This window comes from Hoplias malabaricus, unplaced genomic scaffold, assembly GCF_029633855.1.
Source record: "Hoplias malabaricus isolate fHopMal1 unplaced genomic scaffold, fHopMal1.hap1 scaffold_283, whole genome shotgun sequence".
NCBI lineage: Eukaryota > Metazoa > Chordata > Actinopteri > Characiformes > Erythrinidae > Hoplias > Hoplias malabaricus.
This window is the reverse complement of record NW_027100762.1, coordinates 1-25,996: the sequence shown is the minus strand read 5'-3', so window position 1 is coordinate 25,996 and position 25,996 is coordinate 1. Positions and strand designations below refer to the sequence as shown.

The following is a 25,996-nucleotide window of genomic DNA, read 5'->3' as shown; positions in this document are numbered from 1 at the left end:
GTAACCGGAAGGCTATTCCAGAGTTGAGGAGCTTTGTGAGAAAAGGCTCTTCCTCCTGCTGTGTTTTTCTTAATGCGAGGAACTAAGAGTAGATGGGCATCCTGTGAACGAAGAGTACGTGACGGGCGATAAGGTATGAGAAGTTCAGTAAGATACTGCGGGCCTAAACCATTTAGAGATTTATAAGCTAAGAGGAGTATTTTATAGTCAATGCGAAATTTTACAGGTAGCCAGTGTAGGGACGAGAGAACTGGGGTGATATGTTCGAATTTTCTAGCTCTAGTGAGCACCTTGGCTGCTGCATTTTGAACTAACTGAAGCTTGTGTAACGCTTTGCACGAGCTCCCTGCCAGGAGCGCATTGCAGTAGTCTAGACGTGAAGTTATAAAAGCATGCACTAGTTTCTCTGCATCTTTTAATGATAAAATATGCCGAATTTTGGCAATATTGCGTAGGTGGAAGAAGGCGGTTTTGACTGTATTGGATATGTGGGTATCAAATGTGAGAGTCGAATCAAAGGCTACCCCTAAGTTTTTAATGATGGCATTGTGTTTTACTGTTGAATTATCAAGATTAATAGCAGCATTTCTGAGTGAATGTATCTGAGTATCTGTACCTAGTAACAAGACCTCAGTTTTATCAGAATTTAACATGAGAAAATTTTGCATCATCCAGTCTTTAATTTCAGTTAGACATTCTGTTATTTTACGTAGACTGTTACATTTTACAGCTGTTATCTCTCCCCAGATGAATGTCTTTTTATGGGAACAGTGGGGTCAAAAGCATCTTGAATGTAAGATAATTTGATGTGGTAGAGAGTATGTGTAGAATTTGCAGCATCTGTATGTTTAATACCTCTGGAAAGCACTTTGAGGTCTCCTTGTTGTCCAATTAAAAGGCATTTATACCAGTAACAGGGTTGAAACGCATTGGGAAAACTTCCTTTGGATCCAAGATCTACTGTTCAGCCTCTCACACTTCCTGGTTTAACAAGCTCATTCAAATCATTAGTTCATAGAAAACTGTCCGATGTTTGGCCATCACACCTTGAAGTGTGTTTACGAAGCATGGTCTTTAGTTTAAATGGAAACCTGGGAGTCGCTACGTTTTCATAACCTGTGGATGCATGTTAGGATCATCTGAGAATTGAACTGGCGGTTTGCTCTGTCAGACCAGGATGGCCGAGTGGTTAAGGCGTTGGACTTAAGATCCAATGGGCGCCTGCCCACGTGGGTTCGACCCCCACTCCTGGTAGTTGTCCTTTACTTACTCAGTGAATGAGGAAGGATCCTCCTTAGATTAGAATCTGTTGCCTGAGAACATAATCTCCCCTCCTGCTGAACACCTTTGCACTTGTGGAGTAAATGTGTCTCTATGCCATCAGCACGCTGGCCTGGTGGTTAGGGAAATGAGCTTGTAACTAGAAGGTTGCCTATTGCATTCCCAGAGCTGCCTTGTCATGACTCAAGTGTCTTCGAGTAAACCCCTAACTGCTCCCCATGTGTGCTCACTGTTACACTAGTGTTTAAATGTGTCTGACTGCACGGGCTGGCTTTAAACGCAGAGAAAAGACGCCTCTGTGGCCAGTAAAGTAATTCTCATTTTAGAATCTGTGACAATTACATCCTTAATGATGAAATTTCCTTTCAACTTCCACACCAGGATGGCCGAGTGGTTAAGGCGTTGGACTTAAGATCCAATGGGTGTATGCCCTCGTGGGTTCGAACCCCACTCCTGGTAGTGGTCATCTCTTTAGGTAACAGCAAGAAAAATGATTGTCCGTCGACTTCAATCAGTGTTCCCTGAGGAATCCTCTTCTACCCTCCTCCTGAACCTCTTTGGAAAAGGGTGGTACATCTCATGGGTGGTGTGTTCTTACACCATGTGCACGCTACGTGTACTTGTAGACAAATTCTAGATCTGAAAACTAACTAATTTCATGACAATAAAATTAAGTGTTCGGCTTGAGATCAACTGGTGCATGTCTTTGTGGGTTGGGTTCAAACCCAATTCCCTGTTAAGTATGTTCTTTGGCTCGACAGGTTTCTAAGGTTGTCTTAGGAATTCAGGTCCTCTTGCCTCAATTACAGTCAATCAATCAATCAAATTTTATTTATATAGCGCTTTTCACAACGAAAAGTCGTCACAAAGCAGCTTTACAGAGATCCGGGTCCAAGCCTCCTATGAGCAAGCCAGGGGCAACAGTGGCAAGGAAAAACTACCTCAGCACACGAGGAAGAAACCTTGGAAGGAACCAAGACTCATACGGGGAACCCATCCTCCTCGGGTCGACACCGGAGAAACAACAGAGAACAGAAGTAAAAGTGAAATGATGACCGATGAAGGGGTTATAGTAATATAAATGTAGTATATTAGTGATGATAGAGAAGCAGAAATGAAAATGGTGAGGATGATGATATTAGTGATGTATGAGTCTGATGAAGGAGGAGGTGATCAGGGATTCTGTGTGAGTTAAAATTAGGTGCAGAGTTAATCTGAGATAAAACAGCATGGCCAAGCATGATAGTGTAGATGAGACAAGGCCAGGATCTTTTACAGGACACGGGCTGGATCAGGGCAACACCTGGAGAGCAGCAGGACATCTCAAAGCATGAGAGAGAGACAGGAGAAAGAAAGCCGGACAAAGGGAACAAATAAAAATACAGAGGTTAGTAGGGTCATGGTAAAGAATGGGCAAATTTGTCCTGCAAAAAAAGCTTCCACTGGTCAGGCAAGAGAACCCAGCGACAGACAGCGTGTTGGCGATTACTACAAAGCTAACTAAGAATGCTGTAGCTATGGTGATATGACAGGGTTAATACAGAACAGTGATAATATGAAAACCAGGCCGAACACCAATATAGAAGGAGTAACCTGAAAGTTAATGATTAACCAAAAGCTTGTTTGAAAAGGTAGGTTTTTAATCTAGATTTAAAGATTGAGAGTGTGTCTGAGCCCCGAACAGTAACCGGAAGGCTATTCCAGAGTTGAGGAGCTTTGTGAGAAAAGGCTCTTCCTCCTGCTGTGTTTTTCTTAATGCGAGGAACTAAGAGTAGATGGGCATCCTGTGAACGAAGAGTATGTGACGGGCGATAAGGTATGAGAAGTTCAGTAAGATACTGCGGGCCTAAACCATTTAGAGATTTATAAGCTAAGAGGAGTATTTTATAGTCAATGCGAAATTTTACAGGTAGCCAGTGTAGGGACGAGAGAACTGGGGTGATATGTTCGAATTTTCTAGCTCTAGTGAGCACCCTGGCTGCTGCATTTTGAACTAACTGAAGCTTGTGTAACGCTTTGCACGAGCTCCCTGCCAGGAGCGCATTGCAGTAGTCTAGACGTGAAGTTATAAAAGCATGCACTAGTTTCTCTGCATCTTTTAATGATAAAATATGCCGAATTTTGGCAATATTGCGTAGGTGGAAGAAGGCGGTTTTGACTGTATTGGATATGTGGGTATCAAATGTGAGAGTCGAATCAAAGGCTACCCCTAAGTTTTTAATGATGGCATTGTGTTTTACTGTTGAATTATCAAGATTAATAGCAGCATTTCTGAGTGAATGTATCTGAGTATCTGTACCTAGTAACAAGACCTCAGTTTTATCAGAATTTAACATGAGAAAATTTTGCATCATCCAGTCTTTAATTTCAGTTAGACATTCTGTTATTTTACGTAGACTGTTACATTTTACAGCTGTTATCTCTCCCCAGATGAATGTCTTTTTATGGGAACAGTGGGGTCAAAAGCATCTTGAATGTAAGATAATTTGATGTGGTAGAGAGTATGTGTAGAATTTGCAGCATCTGTATGTTTAATACCTCTGGAAAGCACTTTGAGGTCTCCTTGTTGTCCAATTAAAAGGCATTTATACCAGTAACAGGGTTGAAACGCATTGGGAAAACTTCCTTTGGATCCAAGATCTACTGTTCAGCCTCTCACACTTCCTGGTTTAACAAGCTCATTCAAATCATTAGTTCATAGAAAACTGTCCGATGTTTGGCCATCACACTTTGAAGTGTGTTTACGAAGCATGGTCTTTAGTTTAAATGGAAACCTGGGAGTCGCTACGTTTTCATAACCTGTGGATGCATGTTAGGATCATCTGAGAATTGAACTGGGGGTTTGCTCTGTCAGACCAGGATGGCCGAGTGGTTAAGGCGTTGGACTTAAGATCCAATGGGCGCCTGCCCACGTGGGTTCGAACCCCATTCCTGGTAGATGTCCTTTACTTACTCAGTGAATGAGGAAGGATCCTCCTTAGATTAGAATCTGTTGCCTGAGAACATAATCTCCCCTCCTGCTGAACACCTTTGCACTTGTGGAGTAAATGTGTCTCTATGCCATCAGCACGCTGGCCTGGTGGTTAGGGAAATGAGCTTATAACTAGAAGGTTGCCTATTGCATTCCCAGAGCTGCCTTGTCATGACTCAAGTGTCTTCGAGTAAACCCCTAACTGCTCCCCATGTGTGCTCACTGTTACACTAGTGTTTAAATGTGTCTGACTGCACGGGCTGGCTTTAAACGCAGAGAAAAGACGCCTCTGTGGCCAGTAAAGTAATTCTCATTTTAGAATCTGTGACAATTACATCCTTAATGATGAAATTTCCTTTCAAATTCCACACCAGGATGGCCGAGTGGTTAAGGCGTTGGACTTAAGATCCAATGGGTGTATGCCCTCGTGGGTTCGAACCCCACTCCTGGTAGTGGTCATCTCTTTAGGTAACAGCAAGAAAAATGATTGTCCGTCGACTTCAATCAGTGTTCCCTGAGGAATCCTCTTCTACCCTCCTCATGAACCTCTTTGGAAAAGGGTGGTACATCTCATGGGTGGTGTGTTCTTACACCATGTGCACGCTACGTGTACTTGTAGACAAATTCTAGATCTGAAAACTAACTAATTTCATGACAATAAAATTAAGTGTTCGGCTTGAGATCAACTGGTGCATGTCTTTGTGGGTTGGGTTCAAACCCAATTCCCTGTTAAGTATGTTCTTTGGCTCGACAGGTTTCTAAGGTTGTCTTAGGAATTCAGGTCCTCTTGCCTCAATTACAGTCAATCAATCAATCAAATTTTATTTATATAGCGCTTTTCACAACGAAAAGTCGTCACAAAGCAGCTTTACAGAGATCCGGGTCCAAGCCTCCTATGAGCAAGCCAGGGGCAACAGTGGCAAGGAAAAACTACCTCAGCACACGAGGAAGAAACCTTGGAAGGAACCAAGACTCATACGGGGAACCCATCCTCCTCGGGTCGACACCGGAGAAACAACAGAGAACAGAAGTAAAAGTGAAATGATGACCGATGAAGGGGTTATAGTAATATAAATGTAGTATATTAGTGATGATAGAGAAGCAGAAATGAAAATGGTGAGGATGATGATATTAGTGATGTATGAGTCTGATGAAGGAGGAGGTGATCAGGGATTCTGTGTGAGTTAAAATTAGGTGCAGAGTTAATCTGAGATAAAACAGCATGGCCAAGCATGATAGTGTAGATGAGACAAGGCCAGGATCTTTTACAGGACACGGGCTGGATCAGGGCAACACCTGAAGAGCAGCAGGACATCTCAAAGCATGAGAGAGAGACAGGAGAAAGAAAGCCGGACAAAGGGAACAAATAAAAATACAGAGGTTAGTAGGGTCATGGTAAAGAATGGGCAAATTTGTCCTGCAAAAAAAGCTTCCACTGGTCAGGCAAGAGAACCCAGCGACAGACAGCGTGTTGGCGATTACTACAAAGCTAACTAAGAATGCTGTAGCTATGGTGATATGACAGGGTTAATACAGAACAGTGATAATATGAAAACCAGGCCGAACACCAATATAGAAGGAGTAACCTGAAAATTAATGATTAACCAAAAGCTTGTTTGAAAAGGTAGGTTTTTAATCTAGATTTAAAGATTGAGAGTGTGTCTGAGCCCCGAACAGTAACCGGAAGGCTATTCCAGAGTTGAGGAGCTTTGTGAGAAAAGGCTCTTCCTCCTGCTGTGTTTTTCTTAATGCGAGGAACTAAGAGTAGATGGGCATCCTGTGAACGAAGAGTACGTGACGGGCGATAAGGTATGAGAAGTTCAGTAAGATACTGCGGGCCTAAACCATTTAGAGATTTATAAGCTAAGAGGAGTATTTTATAGTCAATGCGAAATTTTACAGGTAGCCAGTGTAGGGACGAGAGAACTGGGGTGATATGTTCGAATTTTCTAGCTCTAGTGAGCACCCTGGCTGCTGCATTTTGAACTAACTGAAGCTTGTGTAACGCTTTGCACGAGCTCCCTGCCAGGAGCGCATTGCAGTAGTCTAGACGTGAAGTTATAAAAGCATGCACTAGTTTCTCTGCATCTTTTAATGATAAAATATGCCGAATTTTGGCAATATTGCGTAGGTGGAAGAAGGCGGTTTTGACTGTATTGGATATGTGGGTATCAAATGTGAGAGTCGAATCAAAGGCTACCCCTAAGTTTTTAATGATGGCATTGTGTTTTACTGTTGAATTATCAAGATTAATAGCAGCATTTCTGAGTGAATGTATCTGAGTATCTGTACCTAGTAACAAGACCTCAGTTTTATCAGAATTTAACATGAGAAAATTTTGCATCATCCAGTCTTTAATTTCAGTTAGACATTCTGTTATTTTACGTAGACTGTTACATTTTACAGCTGTTATCTCTCCCCAGATGAATGTCTTTTTATGGGAACAGTGGGGTCAAAAGCATCTTGAATGTAAGATAATTTGATGTGGTAGAGAGTATGTGTAGAATTTGCAGCATCTGTATGTTTAATACCTCTGGAAAGCACTTTGAGGTCTCCTTGTTGTCCAATTAAAAGGCATTTATACCAGTAACAGGGTTGAAACGCATTGGGAAAACTTCCTTTGGATCCAAGATCTACTGTTCAGCCTCTCACACTTCCTGGTTTAACAAGCTCATTCAAATCATTAGTTCATAGAAAACTGTCCAATGTTTGGCCATCACACTTTGAAGTGTGTTTACGAAGCATGGTCTTTAGTTTAAATGGAAACCTGGGAGTCGCTACATTTTCATAACCTGTGGATGCATGTTAGGATCATCTGAGAATTGAACTGGGGGTTTGCTCTGTCAGACCAGGATGGCCAAGTGGTTAAGGCGTTGGACTTAAGATCCAATGGGCGCCTGCCCACGTGGGTTCGAACCCCACTCCTGGTAGTTGTCCTTTACTTACTCAGTGAATGAGGAAGGATCCTCCTTAGATTAGAATCTGTTGCCTGAGAACATAATCTCCCCTCCTGCTGAACACCTTTGCACTTGTGGAGTAAATGTGTCTCTATGCCATCAGCACGCTGGCCTGGTGGTTAGGGAAATGAGCTTATAACTAGAAGGTTGCCTATTGCATTCCCAGAGCTGCCTTGTCATGACTCAAGTGTCTTCGAGTAAACCCCTAACTGCTCCCCATGTGTGCTCACTGTTACACTAGTGTTTAAATGTGTCTGACTGCACGGGCTGGCTTTAAACGCAGAGAAAAGACGCCTCTGTGGCCAGTAAAGTAATTCTCATTTTAGAATCTGTGACAATTACATCCTTAATGATGAAATTTCCTTTCAAATTCCACACCAGGATGGCCGAGTGGTTAAGGCGTTGGACTTAAGATCCAATGGGTGTATGCCCTCGTGGGTTCGAACCCCACTCCTGGTAGTGGTCATCTCTTTAGGTAACAGCAAGAAAAATGATTGTCCGTCGACTTCAATCAGTGTTCCCTGAGGAATCCTCTTCTACCCTCCTCATGAACCTCTTTGGAAAAGGGTGGTACATCTCATGGGTGGTGTGTTCTTACACCATGTGCACGCTACGTGTACTTGTAGACAAATTCTAGATCTGAAAACTAACTAATTTCATGACAATAAAATTAAGTGTTCGGCTTGAGATCAACTGGTGCATGTCTTTGTGGGTTGGGTTCAAACCCAATTCCCTGTTAAGTATGTTCTTTGGCTCGACAGGTTTCTAAGGTTGTCTTAGGAATTCAGGTCCTCTTGCCTCAATTACAGTCAATCAATCAATCAAATTTTATTTATATAGCGCTTTTCACAACGAAAAGTCGTCACAAAGCAGCTTTACAGAGATCCGGGTCCAAGCCTCCTATGAGCAAGCCAGGGGCAACAGTGGCAAGGAAAAACTACCTCAGCACACGAGGAAGAAACCTTGGAAGGAACCAAGACTCATACGGGGAACCCATCCTCCTCGGGTCGACACCGGAGAAACAACAGAGAACAGAAGTAAAAGTGAAATGATGACCGATGAAGGGGTTATAGTAATATAAATGTAGTATATTAGTGATGATAGAGAAGCAGAAATGAAAATGGTGAGGATGATGATATTAGTGATGTATGAGTCTGATGAAGGAGGAGGTGATCAGGGATTCTGTGTGAGTTAAAATTAGGTGCAGAGTTAATCTGAGATAAAACAGCATGGCCAAGCATGATAGTGTAGATGAGACAAGGCCAGGATCTTTTACAGGACACGGGCTGGATCAGGGCAACACCTGAAGAGCAGCAGGACATCTCAAAGCATGAGAGAGAGACAGGAGAAAGAAAGCCGGACAAAGGGAACAAATAAAAATACAGAGGTTAGTAGGGTCATGGTAAAGAATGGGCAAATTTGTCCTGCAAAAAAAGCTTCCACTGGTCAGGCAAGAGAACCCAGCGACAGACAGCGTGTTGGCGATTACTACAAAGCTAACTAAGAATGCTGTAGCTATGGTGATATGACAGGGTTAATACAGAACAGTGATAATATGAAAACCAGGCCGAACACCAATATAGAAGGAGTAACCTGAAAATTAATGATTAACCAAAAGCTTGTTTGAAAAGGTAGGTTTTTAATCTAGATTTAAAGATTGAGAGTGTGTCTGAGCCCCGAACAGTAACCGGAAGGCTATTCCAGAGTTGAGGAGCTTTGTGAGAAAAGGCTCTTCCTCCTGCTGTGTTTTTCTTAATGCGAGGAACTAAGAGTAGATGGGCATCCTGTGAACGAAGAGTACGTGACGGGCGATAAGGTATGAGAAGTTCAGTAAGATACTGCGGGCCTAAACCATTTAGAGATTTATAAGCTAAGAGGAGTATTTTATAGTCAATGCGAAATTTTACAGGTAGCCAGTGTAGGGACGAGAGAACTGGGGTGATATGTTCGAATTTTCTAGCTCTAGTGAGCACCCTGGCTGCTGCATTTTGAACTAACTGAAGCTTGTGTAACGCTTTGCACGAGCTCCCTGCCAGGAGCGCATTGCAGTAGTCTAGACGTGAAGTTATAAAAGCATGCACTAGTTTCTCTGCATCTTTTAATGATAAAATATGCCGAATTTTGGCAATATTGCGTAGGTGGAAGAAGGCGGTTTTGACTGTATTGGATATGTGGGTATCAAATGTGAGAGTCGAATCAAAGGCTACCCCTAAGTTTTTAATGATGGCATTGTGTTTTACTGTTGAATTATCAAGATTAATAGCAGCATTTCTGAGTGAATGTATCTGAGTATCTGTACCTAGTAACAAGACCTCAGTTTTATCAGAATTTAACATGAGAAAATTTTGCATCATCCAGTCTTTAATTTCAGTTAGACATTCTGTTATTTTACGTAGACTGTTACATTTTACAGCTGTTATCTCTCCCCAGATGAATGTCTTTTTATGGGAACAGTGGGGTCAAAAGCATCTTGAATGTAAGATAATTTGATGTGGTAGAGAGTATGTGTAGAATTTGCAGCATCTGTATGTTTAATACCTCTGGAAAGCACTTTGAGGTCTCCTTGTTGTCCAATTAAAAGGCATTTATACCAGTAACAGGGTTGAAACGCATTGGGAAAACTTCCTTTGGATCCAAGATCTACTGTTCAGCCTCTCACACTTCCTGGTTTAACAAGCTCATTCAAATCATTAGTTCATAGAAAACTGTCCGATGTTTGGCCATCACACTTTGAAGTGTGTTTACGAAGCATGGTCTTTAGTTTAAATGGAAACCTGGGAGTCGCTACGTTTTCATAACCTGTGGATGCATGTTAGGATCATCTGAGAATTGAACTGGGTGTTTGCTCTGTCAGACCAGGATGGCCGAGTGGTTAAGGCGTTGGACTTAAGATCCAATGGGCGCCTGCCCACGTGGGTTCGAACCCCATTCCTGGTAGATGTCCTTTACTTACTCAGTGAATGAGGAAGGATCCTCCTTAGATTAGAATCTGTTGCCTGAGAACATAATCTCCCCTCCTGCTGAACACCTTTGCACTTGTGGAGTAAATGTGTCTCTATGCCATCAGCACGCTGGCCTGGTGGTTAGGGAAATGAGCTTATAACTAGAAGGTTGCCTATTGCATTCCCAGAGCTGCCTTGTCATGACTCAAGTGTCTTCGAGTAAACCCCTAACTGCTCCCCATGTGTGCTCACTGTTACACTAGTGTTTAAATGTGTCTGACTGCACGGGCTGGCTTTAAACGCAGAGAAAAGACGCCTCTGTGGCCAGTAAAGTAATTCTCATTTTAGAATCTGTGACAATTACATCCTTAATGATGAAATTTCCTTTCAAATTCCACACCAGGATGGCCGAGTGGTTAAGGCGTTGGACTTAAGATCCAATGGGTGTATGCCCTCGTGGGTTCGAACCCCACTCCTGGTAGTGGTCATCTCTTTAGGTAACAGCAAGAAAAATGATTGTCCGTCGACTTCAATCAGTGTTCCCTGAGGAATCCTCTTCTACCCTCCTCATGAACCTCTTTGGAAAAGGGTGGTACATCTCATGGGTGGTGTGTTCTTACACCATGTGCACGCTACGTGTACTTGTAGACAAATTCTAGATCTGAAAACTAACTAATTTCATGACAATAAAATTAAGTGTTCGGCTTGAGATCAACTGGTGCATGTCTTTGTGGGTTGGGTTCAAACCCAATTCCCTGTTAAGTATGTTCTTTGGCTCGACAGGTTTCTAAGGTTGTCTTAGGAATTCAGGTCCTCTTGCCTCAATTACAGTCAATCAATCAATCAAATTTTATTTATATAGCGCTTTTCACAACGAAAAGTCGTCACAAAGCAGCTTTACAGAGATCCGGGTCCAAGCCTCCTATGAGCAAGCCAGGGGCAACAGTGGCAAGGAAAAACTACCTCAGCACACGAGGAAGAAACCTTGGAAGGAACCAAGACTCATACGGGGAACCCATCCTCCTCGGGTCGACACCGGAGAAACAACAGAGAACAGAAGTAAAAGTGAAATGATGACCGATGAAGGGGTTATAGTAATATAAATGTAGTATATTAGTGATGATAGAGAAGCAGAAATGAAAATGGTGAGGATGATGATATTAGTGATGTATGAGTCTGATGAAGGAGGAGGTGATCAGGGATTCTGTGTGAGTTAAAATTAGGTGCAGAGTTAATCTGAGATAAAACAGCATGGCCAAGCATGATAGTGTAGATGAGACAAGGCCAGGATCTTTTACAGGACACGGGCTGGATCAGGGCAACACCTGAAGAGCAGCAGGACATCTCAAAGCATGAGAGAGAGACAGGAGAAAGAAAGCCGGACAAAGGGAACAAATAAAAATACAGAGGTTAGTAGGGTCATGGTAAAGAATGGGCAAATTTGTCCTGCAAAAAAAGCTTCCACTGGTCAGGCAAGAGAACCCAGCGACAGACAGCGTGTTGGCGATTACTACAAAGCTAACTAAGAATGCTGTAGCTATGGTGATATGACAGGGTTAATACAGAACAGTGATAATATGAAAACCAGGCCGAACACCAATATAGAAGGAGTAACCTGAAAATTAATGATTAACCAAAAGCTTGTTTGAAAAGGTAGGTTTTTAATCTAGATTTAAAGATTGAGAGTGTGTCTGAGCCCCGAACAGTAACCGGAAGGCTATTCCAGAGTTGAGGAGCTTTGTGAGAAAAGGCTCTTCCTCCTGCTGTGTTTTTCTTAATGCGAGGAACTAAGAGTAGATGGGCATCCTGTGAACGAAGAGTACGTGACGGGCGATAAGGTATGAGAAGTTCAGTAAGATACTGCGGGCCTAAACCATTTAGAGATTTATAAGCTAAGAGGAGTATTTTATAGTCAATGCGAAATTTTACAGGTAGCCAGTGTAGGGACGAGAGAACTGGGGTGATATGTTCGAATTTTCTAGCTCTAGTGAGCACCCTGGCTGCTGCATTTTGAACTAACTGAAGCTTGTGTAACGCTTTGCACGAGCTCCCTGCCAGGAGCGCATTGCAGTAGTCTAGACGTGAAGTTATAAAAGCATGCACTAGTTTCTCTGCATCTTTTAATGATAAAATATGCCGAATTTTGGCAATATTGCGTAGGTGGAAGAAGGCGGTTTTGACTGTATTGGATATGTGGGTATCAAATGTGAGAGTCGAATCAAAGGCTACCCCTAAGTTTTTAATGATGGCATTGTGTTTTACTGTTGAATTATCAAGATTAATAGCAGCATTTCTGAGTGAATGTATCTGAGTATCTGTACCTAGTAACAAGACCTCAGTTTTATCAGAATTTAACATGAGAAAATTTTGCATCATCCAGTCTTTAATTTCAGTTAGACATTCTGTTATTTTACGTAGACTGTTACATTTTACAGCTGTTATCTCTCCCCAGATGAATGTCTTTTTATGGGAACAGTGGGGTCAAAAGCATCTTGAATGTAAGATAATTTGATGTGGTAGAGAGTATGTGTAGAATTTGCAGCATCTGTATGTTTAATACCTCTGGAAAGCACTTTGAGGTCTCCTTGTTGTCCAATTAAAAGGCATTTATACCAGTAACAGGGTTGAAACGCATTGGGAAAACTTCCTTTGGATCCAAGATCTACTGTTCAGCCTCTCACACTTCCTGGTTTAACAAGCTCATTCAAATCATTAGTTCATAGAAAACTGTCCAATGTTTGGCCATCACACTTTGAAGTGTGTTTACGAAGCATGGTCTTTAGTTTAAATGGAAACCTGGGAGTCGCTACATTTTCATAACCTGTGGATGCATGTTAGGATCATCTGAGAATTGAACTGGGGGTTTGCTCTGTCAGACCAGGATGGCCAAGTGGTTAAGGCGTTGGACTTAAGATCCAATGGGCGCCTGCCCACGTGGGTTCGAACCCCACTCCTGGTAGTTGTCCTTTACTTACTCAGTGAATGAGGAAGGATCCTCCTTAGATTAGAATCTGTTGCCTGAGAACATAATCTCCCCTCCTGCTGAACACCTTTGCACTTGTGGAGTAAATGTGTCTCTATGCCATCAGCACGCTGGCCTGGTGGTTAGGGAAATGAGCTTATAACTAGAAGGTTGCCTATTGCATTCCCAGAGCTGCCTTGTCATGACTCAAGTGTCTTCGAGTAAACCCCTAACTGCTCCCCATGTGTGCTCACTGTTACACTAGTGTTTAAATGTGTCTGACTGCACGGGCTGGCTTTAAACGCAGAGAAAAGACGCCTCTGTGGCCAGTAAAGTAATTCTCATTTTAGAATCTGTGACAATTACATCCTTAATGATGAAATTTCCTTTCAAATTCCACACCAGGATGGCCGAGTGGTTAAGGCGTTGGACTTAAGATCCAATGGGTGTATGCCCTCGTGGGTTCGAACCCCACTCCTGGTAGTGGTCATCTCTTTAGGTAACAGCAAGAAAAATGATTGTCCGTCGACTTCAATCAGTGTTCCCTGAGGAATCCTCTTCTACCCTCCTCATGAACCTCTTTGGAAAAGGGTGGTACATCTCATGGGTGGTGTGTTCTTACACCATGTGCACGCTACGTGTACTTGTAGACAAATTCTAGATCTGAAAACTAACTAATTTCATGACAATAAAATTAAGTGTTCGGCTTGAGATCAACTGGTGCATGTCTTTGTGGGTTGGGTTCAAACCCAATTCCCTGTTAAGTATGTTCTTTGGCTCGACAGGTTTCTAAGGTTGTCTTAGGAATTCAGGTCCTCTTGCCTCAATTACAGTCAATCAATCAATCAAATTTTATTTATATAGCGCTTTTCACAACGAAAAGTCGTCACAAAGCAGCTTTACAGAGATCCGGGTCCAAGCCTCCTATGAGCAAGCCAGGGGCAACAGTGGCAAGGAAAAACTACCTCAGCACACGAGGAAGAAACCTTGGAAGGAACCAAGACTCATACGGGGAACCCATCCTCCTCGGGTCGACACCGGAGAAACAACAGAGAACAGAAGTAAAAGTGAAATGATGACCGATGAAGGGGTTATAGTAATATAAATGTAGTATATTAGTGATGATAGAGAAGCAGAAATGAAAATGGTGAGGATGATGATATTAGTGATGTATGAGTCTGATGAAGGAGGAGGTGATCAGGGATTCTGTGTGAGTTAAAATTAGGTGCAGAGTTAATCTGAGATAAAACAGCATGGCCAAGCATGATAGTGTAGATGAGACAAGGCCAGGATCTTTTACAGGACACGGGCTGGATCAGGGCAACACCTGAAGAGCAGCAGGACATCTCAAAGCATGAGAGAGAGACAGGAGAAAGAAAGCCGGACAAAGGGAACAAATAAAAATACAGAGGTTAGTAGGGTCATGGTAAAGAATGGGCAAATTTGTCCTGCAAAAAAAGCTTCCACTGGTCAGGCAAGAGAACCCAGCGACAGACAGCGTGTTGGCGATTACTACAAAGCTAACTAAGAATGCTGTAGCTATGGTGATATGACAGGGTTAATACAGAACAGTGATAATATGAAAACCAGGCCGAACACCAATATAGAAGGAGTAACCTGAAAATTAATGATTAACCAAAAGCTTGTTTGAAAAGGTAGGTTTTTAATCTAGATTTAAAGATTGAGAGTGTGTCTGAGCCCCGAACAGTAACCGGAAGGCTATTCCAGAGTTGAGGAGCTTTGTGAGAAAAGGCTCTTCCTCCTGCTGTGTTTTTCTTAATGCGAGGAACTAAGAGTAGATGGGCATCCTGTGAACGAAGAGTACGTGACGGGCGATAAGGTATGAGAAGTTCAGTAAGATACTGCGGGCCTAAACCATTTAGAGATTTATAAGCTAAGAGGAGTATTTTATAGTCAATGCGAAATTTTACAGGTAGCCAGTGTAGGGACGAGAGAACTGGGGTGATATGTTCGAATTTTCTAGCTCTAGTGAGCACCCTGGCTGCTGCATTTTGAACTAACTGAAGCTTGTGTAACGCTTTGCACGAGCTCCCTGCCAGGAGCGCATTGCAGTAGTCTAGACGTGAAGTTATAAAAGCATGCACTAGTTTCTCTGCATCTTTTAATGATAAAATATGCCGAATTTTGGCAATATTGCGTAGGTGGAAGAAGGCGGTTTTGACTGTATTGGATATGTGGGTATCAAATGTGAGAGTCGAATCAAAGGCTACCCCTAAGTTTTTAATGATGGCATTGTGTTTTACTGTTGAATTATCAAGATTAATAGCAGCATTTCTGAGTGAATGTATCTGAGTATCTGTACCTAGTAACAAGACCTCAGTTTTATCAGAATTTAACATGAGAAAATTTTGCATCATCCAGTCTTTAATTTCAGTTAGACATTCTGTTATTTTACGTAGACTGTTACATTTTACAGCTGTTATCTCTCCCCAGATGAATGTCTTTTTATGGGAACAGTGGGGTCAAAAGCATCTTGAATGTAAGATAATTTGATGTGGTAGAGAGTATGTGTAGAATTTGCAGCATCTGTATGTTTAATACCTCTGGAAAGCACTTTGAGGTCTCCTTGTTGTCCAATTAAAAGGCATTTATACCAGTAACAGGGTTGAAACGCATTGGGAAAACTTCCTTTGGATCCAAGATCTACTGTTCAGCCTCTCACACTTCCTGGTTTAACAAGCTCATTCAAATCATTAGTTCATAGAAAACTGTCCAATGTTTGGCCATCACACTTTGAAGTGTGTTTACGAAGCATGGTCTTTAGTTTAAATGGAAACCTGGGAGTCGCTACATTTTCATAACCTGTGGATGCATGTTAGGATCATCTGAGAATTGAACTGGGGGTTTGCTCTGTCAGACCAGGATGGCCAAGTGGTTAAGGCGTTGGACTTAAGATCCAATGGGCGCCTGCCCACGTGGGTTCGAACCCCACTCCTGGTAGTTGTCCTTTACTTACTCAGTGAATGAGGAAGGATCCTCCTTAGATTAGAATCTGTTGCCTGAGAACATAATCTCCCCTCCTGCTGAACACCTTTGCACTTGTGGAGTAAATGTGTCTCTATGCCATCAGCACGCTGGCCTGGTGGTTAGGGAAATGAGCTTATAACTAGAAGGTTGCCTATTGCATTCCCAGAGCTGCCTTGTCATGACTCAAGTGTCTTCGAGTAAACCCCTAACTGCTCCCCATGTGTGCTCACTGTTACACTAGTGTTTAAATGTGTCTGACTGCACGGGCTGGCTTTAAACGCAGAGAAAAGACGCCTCTGTGGCCAGTAAAGTAATTCTCATTTTAGAATCTGTGACAATTACATCCTTAATGATGAAATTTCCTTTCAAATTCCACACCAGGATGGCCGAGTGGTTAAGGCGTTGGACTTAAGATCCAATGGGTGTATGCCCTCGTGGGTTCGAACCCCACTCCTGGTAGTGGTCATCTCTTTAGGTAACAGCAAGAAAAATGATTGTCCGTCGACTTCAATCAGTGTTCCCTGAGGAATCCTCTTCTACCCTCCTCATGAACCTCTTTGGAAAAGGGTGGTACATCTCATGGGTGGTGTGTTCTTACACCATGTGCACGCTACGTGTACTTGTAGACAAATTCTAGATCTGAAAACTAACTAATTTCATGACAATAAAATTAAGTGTTCGGCTTGAGATCAACTGGTGCATGTCTTTGTGGGTTGGGTTCAAACCCAATTCCCTGTTAAGTATGTTCTTTGGCTCGACAGGTTTCTAAGGTTGTCTTAGGAATTCAGGTCCTCTTGCCTCAATTACAGTCAATCAATCAATCAAATTTTATTTATATAGCGCTTTTCACAACGAAAAGTCGTCACAAAGCAGCTTTACAGAGATCCGGGTCCAAGCCTCCTATGAGCAAGCCAGGGGCAACAGTGGCAAGGAAAAACTACCTCAGCACACGAGGAAGAAACCTTGGAAGGAACCAAGACTCATACGGGGAACCCATCCTCCTCGGGTCGACACCGGAGAAACAACAGAGAACAGAAGTAAAAGTGAAATGATGACCGATGAAGGGGTTATAGTAATATAAATGTAGTATATTAGTGATGATAGAGAAGCAGAAATGAAAATGGTGAGGATGATGATATTAGTGATGTATGAGTCTGATGAAGGAGGAGGTGATCAGGGATTCTGTGTGAGTTAAAATTAGGTGCAGAGTTAATCTGAGATAAAACAGCATGGCCAAGCATGATAGTGTAGATGAGACAAGGCCAGGATCTTTTACAGGACACGGGCTGGATCAGGGCAACACCTGAAGAGCAGCAGGACATCTCAAAGCATGAGAGAGAGACAGGAGAAAGAAAGCCGGACAAAGGGAACAAATAAAAATACAGAGGTTAGTAGGGTCATGGTAAAGAATGGGCAAATTTGTCCTGCAAAAAAAGCTTCCACTGGTCAGGCAAGAGAACCCAGCGACAGACAGCGTGTTGGCGATTACTACAAAGCTAACTAAGAATGCTGTAGCTATGGTGATATGACAGGGTTAATACAGAACAGTGATAATATGAAAACCAGGCCGAACACCAATATAGAAGGAGTAACCTGAAAATTAATGATTAACCAAAAGCTTGTTTGAAAAGGTAGGTTTTTAATCTAGATTTAAAGATTGAGAGTGTGTCTGAGCCCCGAACAGTAACCGGAAGGCTATTCCAGAGTTGAGGAGCTTTGTGAGAAAAGGCTCTTCCTCCTGCTGTGTTTTTCTTAATGCGAGGAACTAAGAGTAGATGGGCATCCTGTGAACGAAGAGTACGTGACGGGCGATAAGGTATGAGAAGTTCAGTAAGATACTGCGGGCCTAAACCATTTAGAGATTTATAAGCTAAGAGGAGTATTTTATAGTCAATGCGAAATTTTACAGGTAGCCAGTGTAGGGACGAGAGAACTGGGGTGATATGTTCGAATTTTCTAGCTCTAGTGAGCACCCTGGCTGCTGCATTTTGAACTAACTGAAGCTTGTGTAACGCTTTGCACGAGCTCCCTGCCAGGAGCGCATTGCAGTAGTCTAGACGTGAAGTTATAAAAGCATGCACTAGTTTCTCTGCATCTTTTAATGATAAAATATGCCGAATTTTGGCAATATTGCGTAGGTGGAAGAAGGCGGTTTTGACTGTATTGGATATGTGGGTATCAAATGTGAGAGTCGAATCAAAGGCTACCCCTAAGTTTTTAATGATGGCATTGTGTTTTACTGTTGAATTATCAAGATTAATAGCAGCATTTCTGAGTGAATGTATCTGAGTATCTGTACCTAGTAACAAGACCTCAGTTTTATCAGAATTTAACATGAGAAAATTTTGCATCATCCAGTCTTTAATTTCAGTTAGACATTCTGTTATTTTACGTAGACTGTTACATTTTACAGCTGTTATCTCTCCCCAGATGAATGTCTTTTTATGGGAACAGTGGGGTCAAAAGCATCTTGAATGTAAGATAATTTGATGTGGTAGAGAGTATGTGTAGAATTTGCAGCATCTGTATGTTTAATACCTCTGGAAAGCACTTTGAGGTCTCCTTGTTGTCCAATTAAAAGGCATTTATACCAGTAACAGGGTTGAAACGCATTGGGAAAACTTCCTTTGGATCCAAGATCTACTGTTCAGCCTCTCACACTTCCTGGTTTAACAAGCTCATTCAAATCATTAGTTCATAGAAAACTGTCCAATGTTTGGCCATCACACTTTGAAGTGTGTTTACGAAGCATGGTCTTTAGTTTAAATGGAAACCTGGGAGTCGCTACATTTTCATAACCTGTGGATGCATGTTAGGATCATCTGAGAATTGAACTGGGGGTTTGCTCTGTCAGACCAGGATGGCCAAGTGGTTAAGGCGTTGGACTTAAGATCCAATGGGCGCCTGCCCACGTGGGTTCGAACCCCACTCCTGGTAGTTGTCCTTTACTTACTCAGTGAATGAGGAAGGATCCTCCTTAGATTAGAATCTGTTGCCTGAGAACATAATCTCCCCTCCTGCTGAACACCTTTGCACTTGTGGAGTAAATGTGTCTCTATGCCATCAGCACGCTGGCCTGGTGGTTAGGGAAATGAGCTTGTAACTAGAAGGTTGCCTATTGCATTCCCAGAGCTGCCTTGTCATGACTCAAGTGTCTTCGAGTAAACCCCTAACTGCTCCCCATGTGTGCTCACTGTTACACTAGTGTTTAAATGTGTCTGACTGCACGGGCTGGCTTTAAACGCAGAGAAAAGACGCCTCTGTGGCCAGTAAAGTAATTCTCATTTTAGAATCTGTGACAATTACATCCTTAATGATGAAATTTCCTTTCAACTTCCACACCAGGATGGCCGAGTGGTTAAGGCGTTGGACTTAAGATCCAATGGGTGTATGCCCTCGTGGGTTCGAACCCCACTCCTGGTAGTGGTCATCTCTTTAGGTAACAGCAAGAAAAATGATTGTCCGTCGACTTCAATCAGTGTTCCCTGAGGAATCCTCTTCTACCCTCCTCCTGAACCTCTTTGGAAAAGGGTGGTACATCTCATGGGTGGTGTGTTCTTACACCATGTGCACGCTACGTGTACTTGTAGACAAATTCTAGATCTGAAAACTAACTAATTTCATGACAATAAAATTAAGTGTTCGGCTTGAGATCAACTGGTGCATGTCTTTGTGGGTTGGGTTCAAACCCAATTCCCTGTTAAGTATGTTCTTTGGCTCGACAGGTTTCTAAGGTTGTCTTAGGAATTCAGGTCCTCTTGCCTCAATTACAGTCAATCAATCAATCAAATTTTATTTATATAGCGCTTTTCACAACGAAAAGTCGTCACAAAGCAGCTTTACAGAGATCCGGGTCCAAGCCTCCTATGAGCAAGCCAGGGGCAACAGTGGCAAGGAAAAACTACCTCAGCACACGAGGAAGAAACCTTGGAAGGAACCAAGACTCATACGGGGAACCCATCCTCCTCGGGTCGACACCGGAGAAACAACAGAGAACAGAAGTAAAAGTGAAATGATGACCGATGAAGGGGTTATAGTAATATAAATGTAGTATATTAGTGATGATAGAGAAGCAGAAATGAAAATGGTGAGGATGATGATATTAGTGATGTATGAGTCTGATGAAGGAGGAGGTGATCAGGGATTCTGTGTGAGTTAAAATTAGGTGCAGAGTTAATCTGAGATAAAACAGCATGGCCAAGCATGATAGTGTAGATGAGACAAGGCCAGGATCTTGTACAGGACACGGGCTGGATCAGGGCAACACCTGGAGAGCAGCAGGACATCTCAAAGCATGAGAGAGAGACAGGAGAAAGAAAGCCGGACAAAGGGAACAAATAAAAATACAGAGGTTAGTAGGGTCATGGTAAAGAATGGGCAAATTTGTCCTGCAAAAAAAGCTTCCACTGGTCAGGCAAGAGAACCCAGCGACAGACAGCGTGTTGGCGATTACTACAAAGCTAACTAAGAATGCTGTAGCTATGGTGATATGACAGGGTTAATACAGAACAGTGATAATATGAAAACCAGGCCGAACACCAATATAGAAGGAGTAACCTGAAAGTTAATGATTAACCAAAAGCTTGTTTGAAAAGGTAGGTTTTTAATCTAGATTTAAAGATTGAGAGTGTGTCTGAGCCCCGAACAGTAACCGGAAGGCTATTCCAGAGTTGAGGAGCTTTGTGAGAAAAGGCTCTTCCTCCTGCTGTGTTTTTCTTAATGCGAGGAACTAAGAGTAGATGGGCATCCTGTGAACGAAGAGTACGTGACGGGCGATAAGGTATGAGAAGTTCAGTAAGATACTGCGGGCCTAAACCATTTAGAGATTTATAAGCTAAGAGGAGTATTTTATAGTCAATGCGAAATTTTACAGGTAGCCAGTGTAGGGACGAGAGAACTGGGGTGATATGTTCGAATTTTCTAGCTCTAGTGAGCACCCTGGCTGCTGCATTTTGAACTAACTGAAGCTTGTGTAACGCTTTGCACGAGCTCCCTGCCAGGAGCGCATTGCAGTAGTCTAGACGTGAAGTTATAAAAGCATGCACTAGTTTCTCTGCATCTTTTAATGATAAAATATGCCGAATTTTGGCAATATTGCGTAGGTGGAAGAAGGCGGTTTTGACTGTATTGGATATGTGGGTATCAAATGTGAGAGTCGAATCAAAGGCTACCCCTAAGTTTTTAATGATGGCATTGTGTTTTACTGTTGAATTATCAAGATTAATAGCAGCATTTCTGAGTGAATGTATCTGAGTATCTGTACCTAGTAACAAGACCTCAGTTTTATCAGAATTTAACATGAGAAAATTTTGCATCATCCAGTCTTTAATTTCAGTTAGACATTCTGTTATTTTACGTAGACTGTTACATTTTACAGCTGTTATCTCTCCCCAGATGAATGTCTTTTTATGGGAACAGTGGGGTCAAAAGCATCTTGAATGTAAGATAATTTGATGTGGTAGAGAGTATGTGTAGAATTTGCAGCATCTGTATGTTTAATACCTCTGGAAAGCACTTTGAGGTCTCCTTGTTGTCCAATTAAAAGGCATTTATACCAGTAACAGGGTTGAAACGCATTGGGAAAACTTCCTTTGGATCCAAGATCTACTGTTCAGCCTCTCACACTTCCTGGTTTAACAAGCTCATTCAAATCATTAGTTCATAGAAAACTGTCCGATGTTTGGCCATCACACTTTGAAGTGTGTTTACGAAGCATGGTCTTTAGTTTAAATGGAAACCTGGGAGTCGCTACATTTTCATAACCTGTGGATGCATGTTAGGATCATCTGAGAATTGAACTGGTGATTTTCTCTGTCAGACCAGGATGGCCAAGTGGTTAAGGCGTTGGACTTAAGATCCAATGGGTGCCTGCCCACGTGGGTTCGAACCTTGTCACTGTTACACTATTGTTTAAATGTGTCTCACTGCAAGGGCTGGGTTTAAACGCAGAGAAAAGACGCCTCTGTGGCCAGCATGAAATTTCCATTTACTTGTTACATGAGGATAGCAGAGTGGTTAAGGTGTTGGATTTAAGATCCAATGGGTGTATGCCCTCATGGGTATGAACCCCGTGTCTGATAGTGGTTGTCTGTTTAGGTAACAGCAAGAAAGATGATTGTCCCTCAACTTCAATCAGTGTTCCCTGAGGAATCCTCTTCCACCCTCCTGCCTAACCTTTTTGGACAAGGGTCGTACTCACTGTGTGTACTTGTAGACAACTTGTAGCTCACAACTAAATTCATAATGCTGAAATTAACTGAAGAAAGCAGCTACAACAGTAACACAACATTTCTGGAAAAAAAATCATGTTTTGCTCCAATTTCTCTATGAACTGTAGTCCTTGGCTGTATCCATTCATTCGTCACACTGGGAAGGCCAAGTGGTTAAGGCGTTGGACTTAAGATCCAGCGGGTTTATTCCCTCATGGGTTCAAACCTAACTCCTGCTAGTGGTTGTTAATCCTGACAAGAAATGAAAAGTTTGTTGCAGGATTTTAAATTAAGGTTAGTTCTAGAGTTCTTCATCTACCCTCCTGCTGAAGGTCTGTGAAAATGGATGGTACGTGCCATGTGCACACTACATGAATTTAAGCCTAATATGTTCATGAGCAGCAGGTAGTGTCGCAGTCACCGCTCCAGGGTCCTGGAGTTTTTGGGTTCATGTCCTGCTCCGGGAGACTGTCTGTGAGAAGTGTTTTTTCTCCCCAAAAACACACGTTGGTAGGTGGATTGGTGACTCAAAAGTGTCCGTATGATTGTGTTTTGCCCTGTGAAGGACTGGTGCCCCCTCCACGGTGTGAACTGGAAGTGTTACTGACACAATGTATGAATGTTCCATTCACAGACACACTTTTTAAATGCATAGGATACTCAACCTCACTTTGGTCTTATTTGAATGGAAAATATTTAAAACTAAATTTCCAAACTCTATTCAAAAATATATTAAAAATAACTTTTGTAGTTTTTCATGACACAATTATCATTTAATACAAACTATGCAATTTTAATTACTAGGTCTTTAAAAGTTGCATGTGAGCGAGCCCTTTTCCTGGATGAATGGGATTTTTTTGTAAAATTAAAGAAAACACGAGTTTTGTATTGGTTTTAATAAAACTTTATTTAGCTGATAAAATTACAGAGCTACACAATGGTTTGCTTATACTTACAATCAACTTTTTCTTTGCACCCAAATATATGTAAAATCATCAGTTCAGGGATTGGTGTCAAAACATGTATATCCTTCTTACAAGTAATTTATGAGTAATTGTAAAAATTAATACAGATTTCCCATATTCATGCATGGAACGAATTCTGTAATATTTTAGTCAACATAAAGTGGGCCGTAGGATTTCTCATTGTTTGCCTGCTTCAAATATCGCACTACATTTATCCTTTAACAGCAGTCTTTTGACAAATCATGAGAATTTGAGAATCTTCCTGTGTTAGCACTTATTCAGTTCAGGGTCGCAGTGGGTCCAGAGCCTACCTGGAATCACTGGGCACAAGGCAGGAACACACTCCGGAGAGGGCAGTCAGTATGTCTCTGTTAACGCATATGCACCTTTAAACAAACACATCTGAAGGTCCACACTTGCAGTTCTCTGTGAATACATCAATGATGTTGGGGATTTTTCCATCCAGTAAAACTCTTCACTCCCTCTGAGCATGGATGCAGTCTTTCTTGTGAATGTGTTGTTTGAGAGAACTCAGTTTTGTAAAACTCTTTCCACATTCTGAGCAGTAATAAGGTTTACCAGAGTGGAGGCGTATGTGTGTCTTAAGGTTACAGAGTTGAGTAAAACCTTTACCACACTCAGAACAGGAATACGGTTTCTCCCCTGTGTGAATGCGCTGGTGTTTTCTGAGAGAAATATGTTGATTAAAACTCTTTCCACACTCTGAGCACTGATGTGGTTTCTCTCCGGTGTGAATGCGCTGGTGGATGTAAAGATGACTTATCTGAGAAAATTTCTTGCCACACTCTGAACAGGAAAACGGTTTCTCTCCTGTGTGAATGAGCTGGTGTTTTTTGAAAGAACTCTGACAACTATAACTCTTTCCACACTCTTTACAGCGATGTGGTTTCACACCTGTGTGAATGCGCTGGTGAAGTTGCAGATTACAAAGATGTTTAAAATTCCTCCCACACTCTGAACAGGAGTACGGTTTCTCCCCAGTGTGAATGCGTTGGTGCGTGTAAAGGTTACTGATCTGAGTAAAACTCATACCACACTCTGAACAGGAAAATGGTTTTTCTCCTGTGTGCATGCGCTGATGTCTTTTGAGATAACTCTTATAATTAAAAGTCTTTCCACAATCTGAGCAGTCATATGTTTTCCCTTTGTCTGTATTTTCCTGTGTTTGTCTGCCAGGTTTGCTGGGGTGGGGAGTAGCAGCCGAGGATGTGTCCTGAGATCTGGAGTTACAGCACACCGTATCCTCGCATTTAATCTCTCCTGATCTCAGCATTGTTATGAATTCCTCTTGGTGATGTTTCTTGATGTAAGGTAGAAATAGGAACAGGAGAAGAGTTGCAAAGGAATGTTATTCTTTTCTAGAAGAGATAAAGGAAAAAGAACAAGGATGTTAAGCATGTCTGCAGCTGATGTATGTTTATTCCATCATGGCTATATTATTAATTTATTCATTCTTTCATTGATTCATCTTTTGTAACAGCTAGATGAGGATGATGATGTGTCTGGAAGCCTATAAGGAATCTTTGGGCATAAGGCAGGAGCACACCACGGACAGTGGCACAGTCCATCACAGGGCATCACATGTACCTCTGGACAACTTCCCATAGCCATCATGTGTTTTTTTGATTGTGAGAGAAAACACACAATGGAAACCCAAACACACACTGGGAGAACACTTGCGATGATATGTAACAGGAAAATTGGTTATTTTCTCTCACTCCTGAGATTGAGGTCTGAGCACCAAGAGCCTCTCCAAATCCCAAGAGATCTAATACTTAATAAAATACTAATATAAGCAAAATAAATAGTTAACTTTATGAGATTTCTATGTTTACAGATGAATCCACCTCAGGATTTCCAGAGCCCAGACAAATTCCTTATATTTCACATGATCCTTTTCGCACAAAGAAGATTTCTGCCCCCGTTTCTGTGAGAGTGAGTTACAAACACAGTGTAAACAGAGTCAAATTCTTACACAGCCCTTTACCTTCAGCAAAATCACGTCCTATATTTACCTTCAACACAGCTCCCCTCAGGCACAGTCCGCGCTCCAACAAGACCCGCCCCCTTCGTTAAGATTGGCTGGAATTTCGCTCTCTGATTAGTCGGTTTGTTAAGACGCGGCCCGCTTTTTTTCTGAAGAGAAGTTTTAAAGGAACATGCGCGATTTTATACAGTTAAACATCCAAACAAAAATATGCAGCTAATAATATCGTGTCCCCTGCTGAATAACTAGAGCAGTGGCTCCAAAATGTTTTCTGCAATGCTCCCATTTTGTATTTTATATCTTGTATATTGTAGGGGTCTTTTGCTTCTAGACTCCACTGGAATTTACTTTAAAAATTGTAATTCATAAAACAAAATGAGATGCATTAATGGAACGAAACAAAATAAGGTTAAAATAACCTCTATAATCATGACAAGTGACATGCATTGTGTGTTTCATTCATTTTCTTTGCTGGTAAGGTATGATGGTAACATTATTTTCTGTAGTAAAGAAGGTGTGTTGAACACTTGTATGCTTAAAGGAGATATATTATGAATAAAACTCATTGTCAGTGCATTTGTATAATAACCTGGGTATCTGGAGTCCACCAACCCACACACTGTATATCAAAACCATCCAGTCAGTTTCTTATTTGAAGTGTTCTTTACTTTAAGGCACTTTAGGTTAACCCTGCCCCTTTGTTTGTACAATCA

At 41.9% G+C, this 25,996-nt stretch overlaps 1 protein-coding gene and 14 non-coding genes across 15 annotated transcripts; 14 read left to right on the top strand and 1 right to left on the bottom strand.

The window, feature by feature from the left end:
- Positions 1-1,171: 1,171 nt before the first annotated feature.
- trnal-uaa (transfer RNA leucine (anticodon UAA)) lies at positions 1,172-1,254 on the top strand. Its single transcript has one exon. It is a non-coding gene; the product is annotated as a tRNA-Leu (tRNA).
- A 403-nt stretch (positions 1,255-1,657) lies between these two features.
- trnal-uaa (transfer RNA leucine (anticodon UAA)) lies at positions 1,658-1,740 on the top strand. The gene has a single exon. It is a non-coding gene; the product is annotated as a tRNA-Leu (tRNA).
- A 2,395-nt stretch (positions 1,741-4,135) lies between these two features.
- On the top strand, positions 4,136-4,218 carry trnal-uaa (transfer RNA leucine (anticodon UAA)). The gene has a single exon. It is a non-coding gene; the product is annotated as a tRNA-Leu (tRNA).
- A 403-nt stretch (positions 4,219-4,621) lies between these two features.
- trnal-uaa (transfer RNA leucine (anticodon UAA)) lies at positions 4,622-4,704 on the top strand. The gene has a single exon. It is a non-coding gene; the product is annotated as a tRNA-Leu (tRNA).
- A 2,395-nt stretch (positions 4,705-7,099) lies between these two features.
- Positions 7,100-7,182, top strand: trnal-uaa (transfer RNA leucine (anticodon UAA)). Its single transcript has one exon. It is a non-coding gene; the product is annotated as a tRNA-Leu (tRNA).
- A 403-nt stretch (positions 7,183-7,585) lies between these two features.
- trnal-uaa (transfer RNA leucine (anticodon UAA)) lies at positions 7,586-7,668 on the top strand. The gene has a single exon. It is a non-coding gene; the product is annotated as a tRNA-Leu (tRNA).
- Positions 7,669-10,063: 2,395 nt separating this feature from the next.
- trnal-uaa (transfer RNA leucine (anticodon UAA)) lies at positions 10,064-10,146 on the top strand. Its single transcript has one exon. It is a non-coding gene; the product is annotated as a tRNA-Leu (tRNA).
- Positions 10,147-10,549: 403 nt separating this feature from the next.
- Positions 10,550-10,632, top strand: trnal-uaa (transfer RNA leucine (anticodon UAA)). The gene has a single exon. It is a non-coding gene; the product is annotated as a tRNA-Leu (tRNA).
- A 2,395-nt stretch (positions 10,633-13,027) lies between these two features.
- On the top strand, positions 13,028-13,110 carry trnal-uaa (transfer RNA leucine (anticodon UAA)). Its single transcript has one exon. It is a non-coding gene; the product is annotated as a tRNA-Leu (tRNA).
- Positions 13,111-13,513: 403 nt separating this feature from the next.
- trnal-uaa (transfer RNA leucine (anticodon UAA)) lies at positions 13,514-13,596 on the top strand. Its single transcript has one exon. It is a non-coding gene; the product is annotated as a tRNA-Leu (tRNA).
- Positions 13,597-15,991: 2,395 nt separating this feature from the next.
- trnal-uaa (transfer RNA leucine (anticodon UAA)) lies at positions 15,992-16,074 on the top strand. The gene has a single exon. It is a non-coding gene; the product is annotated as a tRNA-Leu (tRNA).
- A 403-nt stretch (positions 16,075-16,477) lies between these two features.
- Positions 16,478-16,560, top strand: trnal-uaa (transfer RNA leucine (anticodon UAA)). The gene has a single exon. It is a non-coding gene; the product is annotated as a tRNA-Leu (tRNA).
- A 2,395-nt stretch (positions 16,561-18,955) lies between these two features.
- trnal-uaa (transfer RNA leucine (anticodon UAA)) lies at positions 18,956-19,038 on the top strand. The gene has a single exon. It is a non-coding gene; the product is annotated as a tRNA-Leu (tRNA).
- A 403-nt stretch (positions 19,039-19,441) lies between these two features.
- Positions 19,442-19,524, top strand: trnal-uaa (transfer RNA leucine (anticodon UAA)). The gene has a single exon. It is a non-coding gene; the product is annotated as a tRNA-Leu (tRNA).
- Positions 19,525-23,750: 4,226 nt separating this feature from the next.
- Positions 23,751-24,569, bottom strand: LOC136680148 (zinc finger protein 502-like). Its single transcript, XM_066658539.1, has one exon. It carries the CDS (start codon positions 24,567-24,569, stop codon positions 23,751-23,753), a length of 819 nt encoding a protein of 272 aa, XP_066514636.1.
- Positions 24,570-25,996: the final 1,427 nt, after the last annotated feature.

Bases quoted from the DNA above. Each gene is read 5' to 3' on its own strand.
- LOC136680148 (XM_066658539.1), bottom strand. From the start codon at position 24,569: ATGCTGAGATCAGGAGAGATTAAATGCGAGGATACGGTGTGCTGTAAC.